The sequence below is a fragment of the Phacochoerus africanus genome, chromosome 7, assembly GCF_016906955.1.
Source record: "Phacochoerus africanus isolate WHEZ1 chromosome 7, ROS_Pafr_v1, whole genome shotgun sequence".
Classification (NCBI taxonomy): domain Eukaryota; kingdom Metazoa; phylum Chordata; class Mammalia; order Artiodactyla; family Suidae; genus Phacochoerus; species Phacochoerus africanus.
The window spans coordinates 17,448,798-17,470,246 of record NC_062550.1 but is presented as its reverse complement, the minus strand read 5'-3'; the positions used below and the strand labels follow the sequence as shown (position 1 = coordinate 17,470,246).

General features: G+C 40.7%; 1 protein-coding gene across 2 annotated transcripts in view; it reads right to left on the bottom strand.

The window, feature by feature from the left end:
* The window catches only part of SPATS2 (spermatogenesis associated serine rich 2), a 139,987-nt gene that overhangs the window by 64,492 nt on the left and 54,046 nt on the right, over nt 1-21,449 (bottom strand). For both annotated transcript variants that reach the window (XM_047786538.1, XM_047786537.1), the window contains exon 2: nt 16,029-16,282. In XM_047786538.1, coding sequence (XP_047642494.1) covers nt 16,029-16,053 — 25 coding nt within the window. In that variant the 5' untranslated portion in view covers nt 16,054-16,282. The remainder of the gene's footprint in view (nt 1-16,028; nt 16,283-21,449) is intronic.

Sequence of the window (21,449 nt, the reverse complement as noted above, 5' to 3'; positions counted from 1 at the left end):
AGGTATCAAAATTTGAAGTCAAGCTGCAATTCCTCCAAAGGCCAGTCTATTTCCACTCATCTTTACAACTAGGATTTGGCCTCCTGGGGTCCTATCCCAGAGCAAGAGGGGACCACAAGGACCCCCTCACAGCTCGGTCGGCCTTCCACATCAATCAGTCGCTGTCCTCTAGGTTCCAGGATTTGTTAGCATTCGACTTCTCTGCTGCTAAATCCTCTTTGTTTCACCCAAGTGACTGCCAATCTATGTTATCCTCCCTTCACAATGTTTCCCCTCCTGTCTTTGGCTGAGTGGATTCTTATATACATCAAGCAAATCCTTCTGAACTAATTTTGAAAATAATATACTAGAAAAACTTGAGGGGAAATTTTTTTGAGGTAAGTACATAAATGAGCATTATGTGAAAAAACTTGGTTCTAAAAACATTTTTTTTTTTTTTTTTAAGGGCCGCATCCATAGCATGTGGAAGTTCCTGGCCAGGGGTCAAACAGGAGCTGCAGCGGCTGGCCTACACCACAGCCACAGCAATGTCAGATCCAAGCTGCATCTGCAACCTACACCACAGCTCACGGCAACACCAAATCCTTAATCCACTGAGCAGAGCCAGGGATCGGACCTGCATCCTCATGGATACTAGCTGGATTTGCTACCCACTGAGCCACAACGGGAACTCCATAAAAATAATCTATTTTTTAAATTACCCATGCTGGAAATCTATATCATATTTATTTCCTATTATATTAGATATTTTATTAAAAGGAATGCAAAAAGAGAGAAATATGTGGCCACTTATTTCCAGATATCTTTGGTGGAATATTCAGATATAGGCTAAAATAAATTTTCCTCTTAATTGAATTTCTAAGGGATAAGGGCATTATCTTGGTATTAAGAGTAGGTAAATGACTTTTCAACAAAAAGAATTGTGGCAGTGAACAATAGATTGAAAAAGCCCAAAGACTTGCTCTAGTTCTGTATCAGTTTTCTAAGGCTGCTATAACAAATTGCCACAAATTTTGTAGCTTCAAACAATGAGGAGTTCCCATCGTGGCTCAGTGGTTGATGAATCCAACTAAGAACCATGAGGTTGCAGGTTCGATCCCTGGCCTCACTCGATCTCTGGCCTCGCTCAGTGGGTTAAAGATCCAGCGTTGCTGTGGGCTGTGGTGTGGGTCGCAGACAAGGCTCAGATCCTGAGTTGCTGTGGCTCTGGCGTAGGGCGGTGGCTGCAACTCTGATTAGACCCCTAACCTGGGACCCTCCATATGCCAAGGGAGCGGTCCTACAAAATGTAAAAAGACAAAAAAAAAAAAAAAAACACAAAAAACAATGAAAATTTATTCTCTCACAGTTCTGAAGCCCAAAAGTTCAAAATCAGTTTCACTGGGCTGAAATCGAGGTACTGCCAAGACCGTAATCCCTCTGGAGGCTCTTGAGGAGACTCTGTCCTGGCGTCTTCCAGCTCCTGGTGGGTGTGGGCATTCCTTGGCATAATGCCTTCCCTTCTTCTATCTGAAATTTCCTGCCTCCCTCATACAAGGATACTTATGATTGCATTTAGGGCTCATCTGGATGATCCAGGATAATCTCCCCATCTCAAGATCTTTAATCACATCTGCAAGGTCTTTGCTAAACAAGTTAACACTCACAGGTTCCAGGGATTAGGATTGGATATCTGGGAGGCATTATTCAGCCTGCCATAGGTTCCTGGCTCTGGAGTTAATACAAATTATGAATTAAAATACTAATTCACTTCTAGACAGTCTACAGTGCGCCAAGGTCCTGAACCAGGTGCTGGGAAGACAAACAAGAATCAAATCAGCTACTATCCTAAAAGGCTCAGAGTCTAAAAGGAGAAGAGAAGCATACAATGAATAGTTACAGGTATTATCACTGATATCTGCAGCAGATGATGCAGGAGGCACAAAGAATACAAAGGACAGTTCTGAGAGTTATTAAGGTTTCTTCAAGTTTAAAAATTATATGGCTAGGAGTTCCCATCATGGCTCAGCAGTAATGAAGTTGACTAGAATCCATGAGGACACAGGTTTGATCCCTAGCCTCGCTCAGTGGGTTAAGGATCCAGTGTTGCCGTGAGCTACGGTGTAGGTCGCAGACGTGGCTTGGATTTGGTGTTGCTGTGGTTGTGATGTAGGCTGGCAGCTACAGCTCCACTTTGACCCCTGGCCTGGAACTTCCAGATGCGTGGGTGTGGCCCAAAAAAGGAAAAAAAAAAAGTACTTACAGGAGTTCCCACTGTGGCTCAGTGGGTTAAGAACCTGACTCGTATGCATAATGATGTGGGTTAGATCCCTGGCCTCAGTCAGTGGGTTAAGGATCCTGCGTCGCTACAAGCTGCGGCATAGGTAGCATGTGTGGACCTGATCCCACGTTGCTGTGGCTGTGGTGTAGCTGAAGCTCTGATTTGACCCCTAGCCTGGGAATTTCCATATGCTGCCGGTGTGGCCCTAAAAAGAAAAAAAAAAAATTGCTTATAGATCTAGTCTTTAAAAAGAAATCCTCAAAAAAAAAAAAAAGAAAGAAAAAAAGAATCCCTCATATCCATTAGGGTAGCTATTATAAAAAACAAACAAGTGTTCTCTAGTTGTATAGCAGGTTAAGGATCCGGTGTTGTCATTGCAGCAGCTTACGTTGCTGCTGTGGCATGGGTTCGATCCCTGGCCTGGAACTCCCACATGGCACGGCCAAAAAAAACCTCCCCAAAACAAAAAACCACAAACACAAAATAACAAGTGTCGGTGAGAACAGGGATAAGTTTCAACTCTTGTACAGTCTGTAGGAATATAAAAATGGTGCAGCTGCCACAGAAAATAAAACAACAGTTCCTCAAAAAATTAAACAGAATGTCCATATAATGCAGCAATTCCACTTCTAAGTTTATATCCCAAAGAACTGAAAACAGGGATTTCAACAGATACTTGTACATCTGTGTTCATTAGTGGATTATTTACAACAGTCAAAAGGTGAAAACAATCCAAGTGCCCATCCATGGATGAATAGATAAAATGTGGTATATACATATATGTGTGCGTGTGCGCGCGCGCATATATGTGTCCTCATGGATGCTGGTCAGGTTCATTAACGGCTAAGCCTCAATGGGAACTCCTGGATACATAATTTCAGTTTTACAAGATGAAAAGAGTTGAGGGGAGGAGGGAAAAGAAAGAAACACATAGGTAGCTCTATATAAGATAAAAAGTACCAAAGGATGGAGTTCCCATCGTGGTGCAGTGGTTAACAAATCTGACTAGGAACCATGAGGGTGCAGGTTCGATCCCTGGCCTTGCTCAGTGGGTTAAGGATCCAGTGTTGCCGTGAGTTGTGGTGTAGGTTGCAGATATGGCTCGGATCCCACGTTGCTGTGGCTGTGACGTAGGCCAGCGGCTACAGCTCCAATTCAACCCCTAGCCTGGGAACCTCCATATGCCGCAGAAGTGGCCCAAGAAATTGCAAAAAAGCCAAAAAAAAAAAAAAGTACCAAAGGAAGCATATAGATGGCTCTATATAAGATAAAAAGTACCATGATAGCACGGTACCACAGGACAAACAAATGGTCATGCATGATCAACTATGAAATTCAAGTCAGCTATTTTAAGTGCTTCAGAGGTTTAAATATCAAATGTGGAGCTGTCTTATAGCTGAACAGTCTTACAAGGGGAAAAGAGGAAGAGAGAGAACTAAATTTAAATGCGCGATGAAGTCAACCAAAAAAGTACGCTACTTATGAATTTGCTTTTATCACTGTAACATGATAAATATAGTTAGACACTGAGAGGCAAACACAGTTTTTATGTCTAGAACAATATTAGCAAACCTGACTGTTAAAAAGAGTCAAGTGTACCACCCCCAGAGAGTGATTCAATTTTTTCTTTTTAAAGTTCCAGGATGATTCTGACACAGTTAAGTTTGGGAGAAAAAAATTACCTGACAAAATCAGGACTCCTAAAATATAAAAAAATTTACAATGTTTGGTTTCATCCCTCTCTAGTCTCTAAAGGCTTTTTAGGGAGAGAATTAGGAATAATATAAGATGCATTAATAATCTGTGGGAATCATAACTAAGCCTACATTCCCAACTGTGGGTTTCCAACCCTAGAGGCTTTCTATCAGCCAGTGCTGGATTCAGAGATCAGTCAGGAAAAGGTAAAAAAGTTATGTATATCTATCCTGCTATGAATTCACACTGTAAACCTAAGGTTCTCAAATATCTGCCTTGGGTTCTACTCACAGGTTCTTTTGTTTTTCATGATCTTCAACCTTTGATGCCCTATAAACAGTACACATAAACCAAGGGTATAAGGCCCACAGGAAATTTCTGATAGAAACATTTTTTACCTAGTAAGCCACGTGAACCAGTAGGCCACTTAAGGTCTCAAAAGCAACTGATGGAGTTCCCATTGTGGCCCAGTGGAAAAGAATCTGACTAGGAACCATGAGGTTGCAGGTTTGATCCCTGCCCTCGCTCAGTGGGTTAAGGATCTGGCGCTGCTGTGAGCTGTGGTGTAGGTCGCAAACATGGTGGGGATCCTGCCTTGCTGTGGTTGTGGTGTAGGCTGGCAGCTATAGCTCCAATTCGACCTCTAGCCTAGGAACCTCCACAGGCTGCAGGTGCGGCTCTAAAAAGCAAAAAAAAAAAAAAGAGCAACTGACAGTTGCCACTGTGTAACTCAGTGCTGTTCAAACAATCTATGATAAATAAAGAACTAGTTATTTTTTGTTTCAATTTGTAATCCTTTCAAGACCGATACTGTTATAAAATACAACAGGCTTGAGAGCTAGGATGGCATAAAAAGGTTGGCAAGTCCTCTCCTTAAAACTCAAGTATTGAGAATTCCCCTTGTAGCTCAGCAGTAACGAACCCAACTAGTATCCATGAGGATGGGGGTTTGATCCCTGGCTGTGCTCAGTGGGTTAAGAATCCTTTATTGCTGTGAGTTGTGGTGTAGGTCACAGACGCAGCTCGGATCTGGTGTTGCTGTGGCTCTTTACGCCAGCAACTGCAGCTCTGATTCAACCCTAGCCTGAGTACTTCCATATGATGCAGGTGTGGTCCCCAAAAAAGAAAAAGAAAATATTGAGTTCCTGTGTCTTAGTGGTTTAAGGATCCAGCATTGTCACTGCAGCAGCTTGGGTCACTGCTATGGTGCAAGTTCAATTCCTGGCCCAGGAACTTTTGCATGCTGCAGGTATGGCCAAAAAAAAAAAAAAAAAACCCTCAAGTATTAAACTGAACAGAATTTCCAGAAACAACTATTTCAGGGCTATAGGAATCAACCAAAGACACATAACAAATTACTGAGAGTCTGTTAGAGCCTCACGTCAGAACAGTGGAGTCTGTACCGTTTTTGCCTAGCACTGCTCCCAATCCCCTATTTCCAGCTTCCTAGGGAAAAACAGCTTATCAGGGCAGGGCTAGCCATAAAAATCAGCAGCTTTACTGCCAAAGAAAGCTAACATGATCTGGGGAGGAGGGCCAAAACCTCACAGCTCTGTCAGTTAAAGTGCAGAACTCAGGAGGAAATGAATGGAAAAACTTGCTGCTTTGCTAGCCTGAAACTGAAGTCTTGGTTGATTGAGTGGTAAACAAATAGGAAATTTAACAGGGGAATCCTGAAAATTAAAGAGTCATAGAAGAGCTAGGTAAACTCTCTATACAACCTAACTAAATGAGAACTATGCACATGCACAAGGGAGACTCGAGAGGCCAGTGGAAAGTAAAATCTAAGCAAACTTGAGATCTGTCTGAACTTTGCGCTCCTCAACGCATACAGATCAACTGGAAGATCAACAGGTTTGAGATGTTTGAGAAAAACCTTGGTCAAAATCAATAGCTGACCACTAAACATTGCAGACATAGGGACAACCCTTAAAAAGCAAAGCTAAAAAATAAAAATTAGAATTTAAAAATGTACATATATATTAGTCCAGACTAATTTTTTTTTTTTTCCATTTTGGCCACTCGGAGGCATATGGAGTTCCTGGGCCAGGGATCAGACCCAAGCCTCAGTTGTGACCAAAGCCACAGCTGCAGCAACACTGCATCCTTAACCTACTATGCTGGGCTGGGGATTGAACCTGCAACCCAGCACTCCCAAGATGTGGCCAATCCTGTTGAGACACAGTGTGAACTCCCAGACTAATTTTTTTTAATACCCTCATAAAAGTAATAAGATTCCATAATAATACAATATATTATTTAAACTATCCACCTTTTTAAAAATCTTAAATAAAGGATTCACTCATACATAGGAAAAAAAAAAAAAAACAAATGCCAGTCAAGAAAAACTTATTCTGAGAGGGCTCAGTTGGTGGACTTAACAAAGACTTCAAAATAGTTCACAGGAGTTCCCGTCGTGGCGCAGTGGTTAACGAATCCGACTAGGAACCATGAGGTTGCGGGTTCGGTCCCTGCCCTTGCTCAGTGGGTTAACAATCCGGCGTTGCCATGACCTGTGGTGTAGGTTGCAGACGCGGCTCGGATCCCGCGTTGCTGTGGCTCTGGCATAGGCTGGTGGCTACAGCTCTGATTAGACCCCTGGCCTGGGAACCTCCATATGCGGGAGCAGCCCAAGAAAGAGCAAAAAGACCAAAAAAAAAAAAAAACAGAAAGAAATACATTAGAAGAATTAAAGGAAAATATGGTCACACTGACTCAGCAAATAGAGAATCTAAATAAAAAACCAGAAACTATGAAAAGGAGCTAAAAAGAAAGTCTAATAATACCCAAATGAAAAATTTACTAGATAGACCTAATAGCAGATCTGAGATGGCAGAAGAAAGACTCAGTGAATTATAAAAGAAATCAACAGCCTGGTACAAAAACAGACATACAGACCAATGGAACAGAACAGAGAACTCAGAAATAAACCCAGATACCTATGGTCAATTAATCTTTGACAAAGGAGGCAAGAATATAAAAAGATAAAAAGTCTCTTCAGCAAGTGGTGCTAGGAAAACTGGCATGTAAATCAATGAAACTAGAACACACCCTCACACCATGCACAAAAATAAACTCAAAATAGCTTAAAGACTTAAGCATGACACAAGACACCGTAAGATTCCTAGAAGAGAACATAGGCAAACATTCTCTGACATCAACTGTACAAATGTTTTCTTAGGTCGGTCTCCCAAAGCAATAGAAACAAAAACAAAAATAAACCAATGGGACCTAATCAAACTTAACAAGCTTTTGCACAGCAAAGGAAACCATAAAAAAAAAAAAAAAAAAAAAAAAAAACAGGAGTTCCCGTCGTGGCGAAGTGGTTAATGAATCCGACTAGGAACCATGGGGTTGCGGGTTCGGTCCCTGCCCTTGCTCAGTGGGTTAACGATCCGGCGTTGCCGTGAGCTGTGGTGTAGGTTGCAGACGCGGCTCGGATCCCGAGTTGCTGTGGCTCTGGTGTAGGCTGGTGGCTACAGCTCCGATTGGACCCCTAGCCTGGGAATCTCCATATGCCGCGGGAGCGGCCCAAGAAATAGCAACAACAACAACAACAACAGACAAAAGACAAGAAAAAAAAAAAAAAAACAGAAAAGACAACATATGAAATGGGAGAAAATAATTTCAAACAATGTAACTGACAAAGGCTTAATCTCCAAAACATACAAACAACCCATACAACTCAACAGAAAAAAAAACAAACAGTCCAATTGAAAAATGGGCAGAAGACCTGAATAGTCATTTCTCCAAAGAAGAAATAGAGCTGGCCAACAGGCACATGGAAAAATGCTCAACATCACTAATTATTAGAGAAATGCAAATCGAAACTACAATGAGGTACCAGCTACCACCAGTCAGAATGGCCATCATTAGTAAGTCTACAAATAACAAATACTGGAGAGGGTGTGGAGAAAAGGGAACCTTGTACACTGCTGGTGGGAGTGTAAGTTGGTACAACCACTATGGAAAACAGGATGGAGGCACCTCAGAAAACTAAATATAGAACTGCCATATGATCCAGAAATCCCTCTCCTGGGCATATATATCCAGACAAAGCTTTCATTCAAAAAGACAGATGCACCACTAAGTTCACTGTAGCACTATTCATAATAGCCAAGACATGGAAACAACCAAAATGTCTAACCACAGATGAGTGGATTAAAAAGATGTGGTACCTTCACAATGGATTACTACTCAGCCATAAGGAGAATAAAATAATGCCATTTGCAGCATCATGAATGGAACTAGAGACTCTCATACTAAGTGAAGTAAGTCAGAAGGAGAAAGACATATGATATTACTTATACCTGGAATCTAATATACAGCACAAATGAGCCTTTCTACAGAAAAGAAACATACTCATGAACATGGAGAACAGACTTGTGGTTGCCAAGAAGGACAGGGAGTTTGGGGTTAGTAGATGTAAACTACTGCATTTGGAATGGATAAACAATGAGATTATGCTGTATAGCTCAGGGAACTATATCTAATCACTTGTGATGTATATATATACATATATATGTGAAATATATATATATTTAAAACTGGGTCACTTTGCTGTAGAGTAGAAATTGACAGACCATTATACATCAACTATAATAAAAATTTTAAAAAAGAAGATATGGTACATATACACAATGGAATACTACTCAGCCATAAAAAAGAATGAAGTAGCATCATTTGCAGTAACATGGATGGAACTAGAGACTCATACTAAGTAAAGTCAGTCAAAAAGAGAAAGATAAATACCATATGATATCACTTACATCTGGAATCACTTACATTTGGAATACATGGCACAAATGAACCTATCTACAGAAAAGAAACAAACTCATGGACATGGAGAACAGACTTGTGGTTGCCAAAGAGGAGGGGGAAGGATGGGATGGATTGGGAGTTTGGGGATAGTAGATGCAAACTATTGCATTTGCAGTGGATAAGCAATGATACTCTGCTGTATAGCACAGGGAACTACATCTGATCACTGTGATGGAACATGATGGAGGATAATGTGGGAAAAAGAATGTATATGTATATATAACTGCATCACTTTGCTTTACAGCAGAAATTGACAGAACATTGTAAACCAACTATAATTTAAAAAATATTTTTTTTTAAGAAATCAACAGTGATCTCCCTGGTGGTCTAGTTCTTAGAACTTGGTGCTTTCACCACTGCAGCCCCAGTTCAATCCCTGGTTTGGGCCTGAGACCCCACATCAAGCTGCTGCATGCTGTGGCCAAAAAAAATTTAAACACATAATAAAAAAAATCAAATAGTCTGAAAAGTAGAAAGAAAAATTGAAAAAAAAACAAACAAACAGAGTCTCAGTTACCTATAGGACATCAAGCTTATCAATAAACATATAATAGGATTCCCAGCAGGAGAGGAGAGAGAAAGAAGCAGGAAAAATTTTTTCAGTGAAATAACGGCCAACATTTCATGAAATTCCCAAGACAGTCATCCTAAGCTGCACTACATCAAACTGTTAAAGACAAGGATGTGGGTTCGATCCCTGGCCTCGCTCAGTGGGTTAAGGATCCGGGTGTTGGTGTAGGTCGTAGACGTGGATCCCGAGTTGCTATGGCTCCGGCGAAGGCCGGCGGCTACAGCTCCAATTAGACCCCTAGCCTGGAACTTCCATTGCCGTGGGTGCGGCCCTAAAAAAACAAAAGACCAAAAAAAAAAAAAAAACCCTAAAGGAAAACCCTTTGGGAAGAAAGGAAATAAAACTAGATAGTATCTCAAATCCAGAGGAAGGAATTCAGGATACTCAAAATGGAAAATACCTGGTAAACACAAAAGACTATAAGACTATGTATACATATTTTTTCCTCCTATCTTCTCCACATTTGTCCAAAAAGCATAAAATTGTTTAAAGCAATAATTATAACATGATGTTGTTATAATTATAACATGATATTGTTATAATTATCACATATAGTTATATATAGATTATAATGTGTGTGAAAATAATAGGACAAAACAGGAGGAGAGAGGGGGAGGGATATATTTGGAGTTGGGGATTAACATATACACACTAGTATATAAAAAATAGATATGCGGGAGTTCTCTGGTGGCCCAGTGGGTTAAGGATCCGTTATTATCACTGCTGTGGCATGGGTTGGATCCCTGGTCCGGGGACTTCTGTATGCCACCGGTGTGGTCAAAAGAAAAAAAAAGGTAAGCAACAAAGACCTCTTGTATAACACAGGGAACTCTACTCAATATTCTGTGGTAACCTATATGGGGAAAGAATCGAAAAAGAATGAATATGTGTGTATGTATAACTGAATCCCTTTGCTGTACACTAACCTCTGAAACTAACACAACATTGTAAAGCAATTATGCTCCAATAAAATTAAAAAAATAAACAAAAACAAAAAACAGGAGGAGAGAAAATAATAACTGGAACAAAGTTACTATACTTTACCAAAATTAAGTCAGTATTAGCCTGAAGTTGCTTGTTAAAGGTGTATACTGCAATCCTAGGGCAATCACTAATAAAATAACTATTTTCAAAACAGCTTTAAAAAATCAGAAGAATTAATGCAGTGGGCCAGGTGCACTGCTGTGGTGACAGGTTGATCCCTGGCTCAAGAACTTCCACATGCCGCCGGCTCGACCAAAAAAAAAAAAAAACAAAACAAAAAAAAACCCATAGGAACTGAAACACATTAAAAAGTATGTTTAGGAGCTAAAAGAATGTATATATGTATGTGTGACTGGGTCACCTTGCTGTATAGTAGAAAATTGACAGAACACTGTAAACCAGCTATGATGGAAAAAATAAAAACCATTAAAAAAACAATAACAAAAACGTATGTTTAGGAGCTCCCATTATGGCTCTGGGGTAACAAACCCAACTAGTATCCATGTGGACTCGGGTTTGATACCTGGCCCCACTCAGTGGGTTAAGGATCCGGCGTTACCGTGAGCTTCAGTGTAGGTCACAGACTCGGCTCGGATCTGGCATTGCTATGGCTGTGGTGCAGGCCAGCAGCTGCAGCTCCAATTCAACCCCTAGCTTGGAAACTTCCATATGCCACGGGTGTGGCCCTAAAAAGAAAAAAAGTAAAAAGATATAATCTATGACCAAGTGGGATTTATACCAGGAATGCAGAATTGGTTTAACATATGAAAATTAGTTAATGTAACACACTATATTAGTAAAGGACAAAAACATATGATCATATCAATAGGTCAGAGTTTCTCAACCTCGGCAGGATTGACATGTTAAGCCAAGCAAATCTTTGTTGTGGAAGGCTATCCTGGGCACTGCAGGATGTTTACAGCATCCTGGACCTAAACCCATCAGATACCAATGGCACCCTGGCCCCAAGCTTTGACTACTAAAAATATCTCCAGACTCTGCCAAATATCTCCTGGGGACAAAACCATGCCTGCTTGAGAATCACTGAAATAGCTGCAAAAAATACATCTGACAAAATCCCAATACTCATTCACGTAAAAACTCAGCAAGATAAGAAAAGAGAGGAACTTCTTCAAACTGAGAAAGGGCATCCAGGGAAATCCTACAGCTAACATCATACTTAATGGTAAAAGACTAAATGCTTCTCCCCAAGAATGAGAACAAGGCAAAGATGTGTGCTCTCTCACTTCTTTGCAACAATGTACTGGAAGTTCAAGCCCATGCAAAAGGCAAGAAAAAAGAAATTATAATCATCTAGAATGGAAAAGAGGAGGAAAACCAACTTTATTCACAGAGGATGTGACACTGTATATTGAACATCTAAGGTATCTCCCAAAAAACTACTTGAACTACTAAGTGAGTTTAACAACAATGAAAATCAAATGTCTTGCGGTTAAGGGGGAGAGGGGAAGAAGTGGGATGGACAGGGAGTTTGGCGTTAGTAGATGCAAACTACTGCATTTAGAATGGATAAGCAATGAGGTCCTACTACATGCAGCACAGGAAACTAGATCCAGTCTCTTAGGATAGACCATGATGGAAGATAATAAAGGAAAGGAAATGTGTGTATATATACCCAAATACATATGAAAGACTAGGTCACTTTGCAGTAAAGCAGAAATTTGCATAACATTGTAAATCAACTATACTTTAATAGAAATAAATAAATAAATAAAATGTCCCATTCACAACAGCATCAAAAAGAATAAATCAGGAATAAAATTAACAAAGAAATCGTAAGAAGCCACTTGGTGGACTTTGAGATAGCTTCAGGATGGGGACTGGTCACCATCAAGCCAGGATCAGAGGCCTGGAACTTTCAAGCCCATCCTTCTATCTGAGGGGTAAGGGAAAGGACAGGAGTTAGAGATAAAAGTTAATCTCACGTCTATGTAATAAAACCTTGAAAGAAATCCCTAAAGTATGTGATTCAAAGAGCTTCCAGGTTAGTGAACCCACTCATGTGCTGGGAGGGTAATACACCTCAACTTCATGGAGACAGAAGCTCCTGCACTGGGGACCCTTCCAGATCTCACCCTATCTATCTCTTCATCTGACTGTTCACCTGGATTCTTTGCGTGTGTGTGCACTTTTTTTTTTTTTTTGGTCTTTTTAGGGCCGTACCCATGGCATATGGAAGTTCCCAGGCTAGGGGTCGAATCAGAGCTACAGCTGCCAGCCACAGCCACAGCCACGCCAGATCCGAGCCGAGTCTGTGACTTACACCACAGCTCATGGCATCGCCACATCCTTAACCCACTGAGCGAGGCCAGAGATCAAACCCGAGAGCCACACCCACAGCACATGGACGTCTTCCCAGGCTAAGGGTCGAATCCCCACAGCCACAGCAACGCAGGATCCCAGATGAGACTGCGACCAACACCACAGTTCACCGAAACGCCGTATCCTTATCCCACTGAACAAGGCCAGGGATCAAATCAGCATCCTCATGGATTCTAGTCAGGTTCACTACTGCTGAGCCACAATGGGAACTCCCTCAGCTGTATTGTTTTTTTTTGTCCTTTTAGGGCTGCACCTATGGCATATGGAGGTTCCCAGGCTAGGGCTCAAATCGGAGCTGTAGCTGCTGGCCTACTCCAGAGCCACTAGAACGCCAGATCCCAGCCTTGTCTGTAACCTACACCACAGCTCACGGCAATGCCAGATAGATCCTTAACCCACAGAGAGAGGCCAGGGATTGAACCTGCAACCTTACGGTTCCTAGTTGGATTCCTTTCCACCGCACCACGAATGGGAACTCTGCTCATCTGTATTCTTTATTACATCCTCTACTATGTACATAAAACAGTAAAAGTGGCTGTTTCCCTGAATCCTATGAGCATTATAGCAAATTACTGAACCTGAGGAGAGGGCCGTGGAAACAGAGGGTTGTAGCCACGTTGGACGGGATGGATGGCCTGGGAATCCTCTACCTGTAACTGGTGTCTGAAGTGGGAGCAGTCTTAGGGGACTGAGCCCTTAACCTGTGGGATTTAACACTAACTCCAGGGAGATACTGTCAGAATTGAACTGAACCGTAGGACACCCAGCTAGTATCGGAGAATTGGCTGGTGTGTGAAAAACACCCACACTTCTGGTCACAGACGTGTTATGAGCAGTAGGGTGTAAAAGAAACAGGGTATTTCCTTTTCATAACCTTAAAGTTACTCAGCAGTAAAAAGGGGCAAGCTACTGATACATTCAAAAAACATCAATGAACCTCAAAACACTACACCAAGTGAAAGAAGCCAGTCACAAAACTATTAATCTGCTAATGCGAAATCTCTAGAAAAGGTAATATGAAAGAGACAGAAAGTAGATCACTGTTTTCCTGAGAGCTGAAAGCAGGAACTGATTGTAAACAGTTAAGAGTAAACTTTTTGAGGTAAGGGAGGTGTTTTAAAATAGGGTTGTGGTGACGGTTACACAACTGCATGAATTTACTAAAAATAGTAAATTGTACATTTACAATGAATGCATTTCATAGGATTTAAATCATATCTCAATAAAATTTTTTGCATTCCCTTTCTTTTTTTAAAATTAATAGAACTGTTTTGAAAAGGGCTTGGATGTTATAGCACTGTCAAATCACTATAAAAGAGTTTCTAAACACTCTCCATTTCTAAATAGTTCTCTGGTTCAGAGATCACATCTTGAGAAGCACTGATCTGACTTCTGCTAGGTATGGGCTGAAAGGCTTGGAGCAATCAATAGTTGTAACTGAAACGGACCTTGATTTAATCCAAGCTATACAAGTTTAACCCCACTAAGTATTTCATTACACAAGAAATTTACAAGTTTTACTAACATAGGAAAATATGGAAACATGGTCTTCTGTGGAATAAAAACAAAACTCATTACAAAATGACACTCAGTAAGTGAGTTTTCACTATAGAACAATGAAAACTACCAGAGTATTGATCTTCTTAATGTATTGTAACTAAGTTGATAAAGCAGTATAATTATTTGAACTAATAAAGCCCAAAACAATGAAATTTTAAATATATAAATGAATGAATGAAGTAGCATTTTATATCTCTTTTGGCTCAAATAACACATATTTTATACATATAGATTTGTTTCAGAGAAAGTTCTAATGACATACTTGTTTCCAACTAAGTGTAAATCCAGGATATGTTCAATAGAAATTTGTTAGCACTGAATCCCTACAATGTGATCTAAAATTTTATATTCATTTTATAGTAACTATTTACCAATTAGAGAAAGTAATGATATTTTTGGTAGCTCAGGCAAAACAGAGGCATGAAATAAACAGACTTCAGTTTTTAAAAGGCCAAAGCGATCTGCTGAAGTTAACTTTTTTAGGAAAAAATGTTAAAGTTCTTAAGTGAGATTTAAAACTTCTTAGTTGATAAATCTCAATCCACACAAGAATTCAACTTCTTTAGTAATCTAACCATTCCTCAGAGCTAAGATTTTCTTTACACGGATTTACAATACAATGAAACTACAGCTTTTAAAACCATAAGCAGCTCTGGTATACTGTTTTCTTATTTCAAAGTTTTTGATTTGCCAAGTCACAATTAAATTTAAAAGCATTTCCTTCATATTTAACATGTGAGACCTGGATATATAATTTTGTTTTGAATTAAAGAACAGTAACTGAAAGTTGCAAATTAAATTGAATGAGGGGGGAAAAAATCCCCAGTTACGTATAAAAGTTCTAGTGCTATTAATCCCTTTTTTTTTTTTTTTTTGGTCTTCTTTCCTTCTCCAGGGCCGCTCCTGTGGCATATGGAGGTTCCCAGGCTAGGGGGTCGAATTGGAGCTGTAGCCGCCGGCCTACGCCACAGTCACAGCAACAGCAACACGGGATCCTTAACCCACTGAGCAAAGCCAAGGAACAAACCCACAACCCTATGGTTCCTAGTTGGATTCATTAACCACTGAGCCACGACGGGAACTCCTATCCGTTTAAATTTTTGCAGCTGTTCTTGGAAAGTTGAAAAAATGATTTCACATCTTTGTTGTCCTTTCCTCCTTATAACTATTCCTGACACTTCTTGACTCTTTGCTCCTTACAGTTTACTTTATACAAAAAGCTAGAGGCATAATCCCAGAAGGAAAGCTAAAGAAAGAATTGACAACTGGAAGCACTTACTCTTGCTTCATTTCCTGTCTCCAAAGAAACATCAACTCACAGGATATAGAATATCCGGTAGTAAGTTAGCTCCTACCACCCCCGTAACACTATGTTCACTCTCCGAAAAGTGCGCTTTTAAGATGTATTTGGCATTCCGGAAAGTATATTACAACTTAATAAGTTTCTAAGAGTAGAAAAGCAATTGTTGTATGAATTAATACCCAAACTAGGAACACAAAAAGCTATTATCTAATATCCACAAACAGCTATGTAATTAAAGGGACAACAAATAAAACTGCGAATATTCCGTACTCTCCTAAAATGAACTGCAGTCATGAGAAAAAGATAAGTTACAACTATCCGTGGTACTGCACTGGGCGAGGGAAGGGTTCCACTCAAAACACATTAAGAGAATGTCTTTTAAAACTACATATAAAAAAATAAATAAATAAATAAAACTACATATAGATAGAAATGGTGACCATTACTCCACAACCTTGCTTTTAACAACTTATGCCCACATGTGATCTTACCCTTCTGGTTTTGTTTCCTAGACATTTCAGGGTTTTTTTAATATCAAAAAATACAGAAGAAAAGTATCCGTTTGCCTTGTCTTCGTTCTGGCTGTAGTTCTGACGTAACACAAGTCTGTAGTCGGAGGCGATACAAAATCCTGGTAATTCAAAATCCCGTGCCCTAGTTGTTGATCCCCTTGCCTTCTCTGGCAATCAACTTCTTGTCAGGAAATATCGTTGCAGACATTCATGTCTCTTTTTCCAGGAAGATTCTGGAAGGAAAACACACATACACATTCACTATTATAATAACAGCTGTTGGTACAAAATTTCTAAGAGGTATCCACAGGCTTTATTTTATAGTTTTTCTAAATGAAACGTGGAAAGTACTCTGGAAAGACTGTAGTTATGAAAAGCAGTATTTTGCTCCCTAAGAAACTTCAGTTTTAGAATCAAATCATCTTCTTAGTTCAGAAAGCATGTTTTCTTATTCTTATCTTGTATCTATCTCAAAAATCTTACCCCCATTTGTGCTTCACAAACTAAGATAATTACCTCTTATCATTCCCTAAGATCTCTTACTACTGCTCTTCCTGTTTAAATTAAGGGTCTTTTCCCTTCTAGAATTTCCTTTATCTAAATAACTTCTTCTCAGGTTTCCCAGCTCAAATACAGTTGAAAGAAACTTGAGGGGTGATGATTTGGGAGGGGAGAGCATTAAGGAAACAGTAACAAGATTTGAAACATCAAAATATGGGTTAGTCAATACTTCAGGAAGCTTCTATAAGTTGCAAAGATGCATAACATTTTTCCATATTACTAAACATTTTAAGAATTCATGTCCAAGATTTCTGGGTAAAGAAAAACAAGAGGAGGACCACAGAACTCTTATACCTGGACACAAGATAGGAAAAACATTTCATAAAATGCAACCCAGGAAAGAAATGAGAGTAACCTTAAAAGAAATACTTTCCAACGTGGAAGGAGGAAAATGAAAAGGATGAGTAAATAGTACTGGGTGAGTTTCCAGAGTAAGAGCCTCTAGAAACCACTATGGGACCTTAGGAAAAGCAGGCTGAACCTCTGGGGGTCAACATCTTCCAAAGTATTGAACCATATTGGGAGAATCAGCCAAAGCCTATGGAAATACAGGGAATTTACCACTGTAGAGAGTAGGCCTGATAGAAAACATTTTGTGAGATTTTAGAAAAAAGAAGAGAATTCAAATCATCAAAAATGATTAAACTCTTCAATAGCAAGCTCTTCTCTACCTTCATGTCCTCAGCTTGAAAAGAGGATGAAAGCCAACAATCAACAACTAACCACAGCTGATGAGCAGAACTGGGTAGGGGGAGGTACCAAATTAGTTAGGAAACATATCAAGGATATTTCATTTTTACTCTGTCAAACAAAAGGTGTAAACAGAACTGTCCACACAGAACATAAAGATTAATTAAGAAAGTCACAACAACTATGAAATCTCCAATAATAAAAGAGAGAGTGAGAAAGAAGAAATTACCATGAAGCAGATGAAGAATCCAACCTGGGAAACAATATAATCCCCCCAAAACCAAAAGCAGATTCTCCCTTGAATACTTATTTGAATACTTCAAATACAAATTTTTTTTTTGAAGGGCCTCTCCTGAAACATATGTAAGTTCCCAGGCCAGGGGTAGAATCAGAGGTGCAGCTGCCAGCCTACGCTACAGCCACAGTGATGCCAGATCCAAGGCACATCTGTGACCTACACTGCAGCTTGAGACAATGCTGGATCCTTAACCCACCGAGAGAGGCCAGGGACCCAACCCTCATCCTCATGGATACTAGTTAGGCTCTTAACCCTCTGAGCCACAACATGAACTCCCCAAATAAGAATTCAGATCAATAAAATAAGAGCTAGGGGAGTTCCCGTCGTGGCGCAGTGGTTAACGAATCCGACTAGGAACCATGAGGTTGCGGGTTCGGTCCCTGCCCTTGCTCAGTGGGTTAACAATCCGGCGTTGCCGTGAGCTGTGGTGTAGGTTGCAGACGCGGCTCGGATCTCACGTTGCTGTGGCTCTGGCGTAAGCCGGTGGCTACAGCTCCGATTCGACCCCTAGCCTGGGAATCTCCATATGCCGCGGGAGCGGCCCAAGAAATAGCAACAACAACAACAACAACAACAACAAAAGACAAGTGCCGTGGGAGCGGCCCAAGAAATAGCTAAAAAAAATAAAATAAAATAAAATAAGAGCTAGGAAATAAATGATAGAATGAATAAGAATAAACAGAATGAAAAGAAAGATGATTGTAAAGCTAAAGAAAAACTGAGAAACAAAACATTATCATTGTAGATTCAAAAAGATGTCAGAACAGCAAGAAACAGGATACAGATGAAAATAGAACAAATGGAATGGAGAAAAGCTTTCAGAATTAAAAAAAGAGTAAAGCAATTAGAAGATATTAATAGAACATAAAAATGATCCAATATAAGGATAATTACAATCAATATAATAGACTCTAAAAAATAGACTCAATAAAGAGAACAGAAAAAAATTCACAAATATACAGAAAAATTCTCTTGAAATAAGGGATCGGTATCTATTCATTCCCTACCTCCAATCCATCAGAAGAAATCCTACCTGTTTTACCTTTTACATACACTAGAACTAGACCACTTCTTGCCTTCCTTGTCTAAGCCACGATCATTTCTTACCTGCACTGCTGTAATCAAGATTGTAATAGCCTAACTGGCATCCTGTGTCTTCTATTTAGCCACTCTCTTCTCTTTCTTTCTTTTTTTTTTTGTCTTTTGTCTTGTTTTTAGGGCTGCACCTGCAGCACCTGGAGGTTCTCAGGCTAGGGGTCCAATTGGAGCCACAGCCGCCGGCCTACACCACAGCTCACAGCAATGCCGGATCCTCAACTCACTCAGTGTGGTCAGGGATCGAACCCAGCAACCCCATGGTTCCTAGTCGGATTCCTTTCTGCTCCGCCCCAATGGGAACTCCCTCTGGCTTCTATTTCATATGGCTGCTTTTAAAACTGTAAAACTGATTATGTCCCAATTCTGCTGTTCAAAGTTCTCTGGCAGCTCCTCATTCTGTTCAAAGTAAAAACCAGAGCCCTTACAGTGGCCTAAAAGGGCTTATCTGCTCTAACATTCTGTCCCTATCCTCCCTTTATCTCTCTGACCTCACTTCCTGCTGCTCCTCCCCTCAGGTACCCCACGGCAGCCACACTGGCCTCTTTACTCTCCCTTTTATAACCTAGCTATGTTCTCCCCTTAAGGCCCTTAAGGTGTTGCCTCTGCCAGGAGTGTTCTCCCCACAGATATCTACAGGGAAACTTCCTCACCTTCTTCAGGTATTTTCCTCAAATGTTACTTTATCTGTGGTTATTCACGAGAATCTCCTTGGGGTAAGAACAGAGAGACTGTGGCATTGCCTAAAGCTACTCTCATTACCCCCAGATCAGTGAGAATGGCAGTTCTACTGAAGTGGGGAAAGCCATGAAAACCAGCAGCTTCACTGACAGAGAGGGCTGACAGTGACTTAAGGGAAAGCATAGAAAAACCCCATGCCTGTCCGCATTGTCAGTAGGAGTTTACATTCTTGGTGGCAAACACACAAGCAAGACAAAGGGCTCAGCTAGCCTGAGGTTGCTGTCATAGTTAATGCAGGCAATGGACCAGCAGACTAGACCAAAATTTTAAGAAGAAACCTGGAAATGAAACTATGGACCTTGGTATAAATGCATACACAGGCAGAAAAGACACAAGAGGGCCTAATGGAAGCAAAAGTTAGGGCAGACTTTTAAACCGACTCAACTTTGGAGGAGCTTCCCCAACACACACAGATCAGCAGGGAGTAGAAGCTTTACTGGCTCAAAGGGTTCAGCACAATCTTTGTGACCTGTCATTAACGGACCACTAAGCAATGCAGATCCAGGTGTCACTCCAGGAAGCCAGACTCAAAAGTTTAAACAGAAATTAAAACAAAAACAAAAACAACGAGGAGTTCCCGTCATGGCGCAGTGGTTAACAAATCCGACTAGGAACCATGAGGTTGCGGGTTCGGTCCCTGCCCTTGCTCAGTGGGTTAACAATCCGGCGTTGCCGTGAGCTGTGGTGTAGGTTGCAGACGTGGCTCGGATCTCACGTTGCTGTGGCTCTGGCGTAGGCCGGTGGCTACAGCTCCGATTCGACCCCTAGCCTGGGAACCTCCATATGCCGCGGGAGCGGCCCAAGAAATAGCAACAACAACAACAAAAAAGACAAAAAAAAACAAAAACGAAAACTGAGCAGATAGCAGCAGCTACACATCAAGGAGAAAGAGTCCACAGATTTAGTCCAGGCGAGTTACTTAAACAATAACAAAGCAAAACAACCCTCAAAGGTGGGGGGAGGGGGGTAACAATACAAAATTGCTACAATATATTATATAAAACGTCCACAATTTTAAATTTATGAGACATAAAGATGCAAAAGGAGTTCCTGTTGGGGCTCAGCAGTAACAAACCCTACTAGTGTTCATGAAGACTCAAGTTCAATTTCTGGCCTCGCTCAGTGGGGTTAAGGTTCTGGCATTGCCATGAGCTGTGGTGTAGGTTGCAGATGTGGCTCAGATCCTGTGTTGCTGTGACTGTGGCATAGGCAGGCAGCTACACCTCCAATTTGACCCCTAGCCTGGGAACTTCCATATGCCCCAGGGCCAGCTCGAAAAAGACTGAAAAAAAAAAGAAAAGAAAGTGTGACCCATACTCAGAAGGGAAAAAAGACCCCACCTGATTAAAAACATTCCTGAGTAGGACCAATGTGAGACTTAGAAAACACAGACTTCAAAGTGCTTTTTTTTTTTTTGTCTTTTTGCCTATTTCTTGGGCCACTCCCACGGCATATGGAGGTTCCCAGGCTAGGGGTCCAATTGGAGCTGTAGCCGCTGGCCTACGCCAGAGCCACAGCAACGCGGGATCCGAGCCGAGTCTGCAACCTACACCACAGCTCACGGCAACGCCGGATCGTTAACCCACTGAGCGAGGCCAGGGAGCAAACCCACAACCTCATGGTTCCTAGTCGGATTTGTTAACTGCTGAGCCACAACGGGAATTCCCAAAGTGCTTTAAAAGACTAAAGAAAATCATAAGACCAATGCCTCAAACAAATAGAAAATCTCAACAAAAAGACAGAAATAATAAAAAAGAGCCAAAGAGAACTCTAGAGTTGAATACTGGAGCAAAAGGGAAAAAATACACCTGAAAAAAGAGTAATAGAAATTATTTAATCTGAAGAGAGACAAAAGAATAAAGAAAAACAGCCTCAGAGACCTGCAGAACAACGTCAAGTGTACCAACATACATCAACCAGGAGTTTCAGCAGAAGTGGACAGAAAGGACAGAAACAGTGACTAAACCCAATACAAACTGATTTTTTAAAAAATTAACAGCAGGAAAAAATAAAAA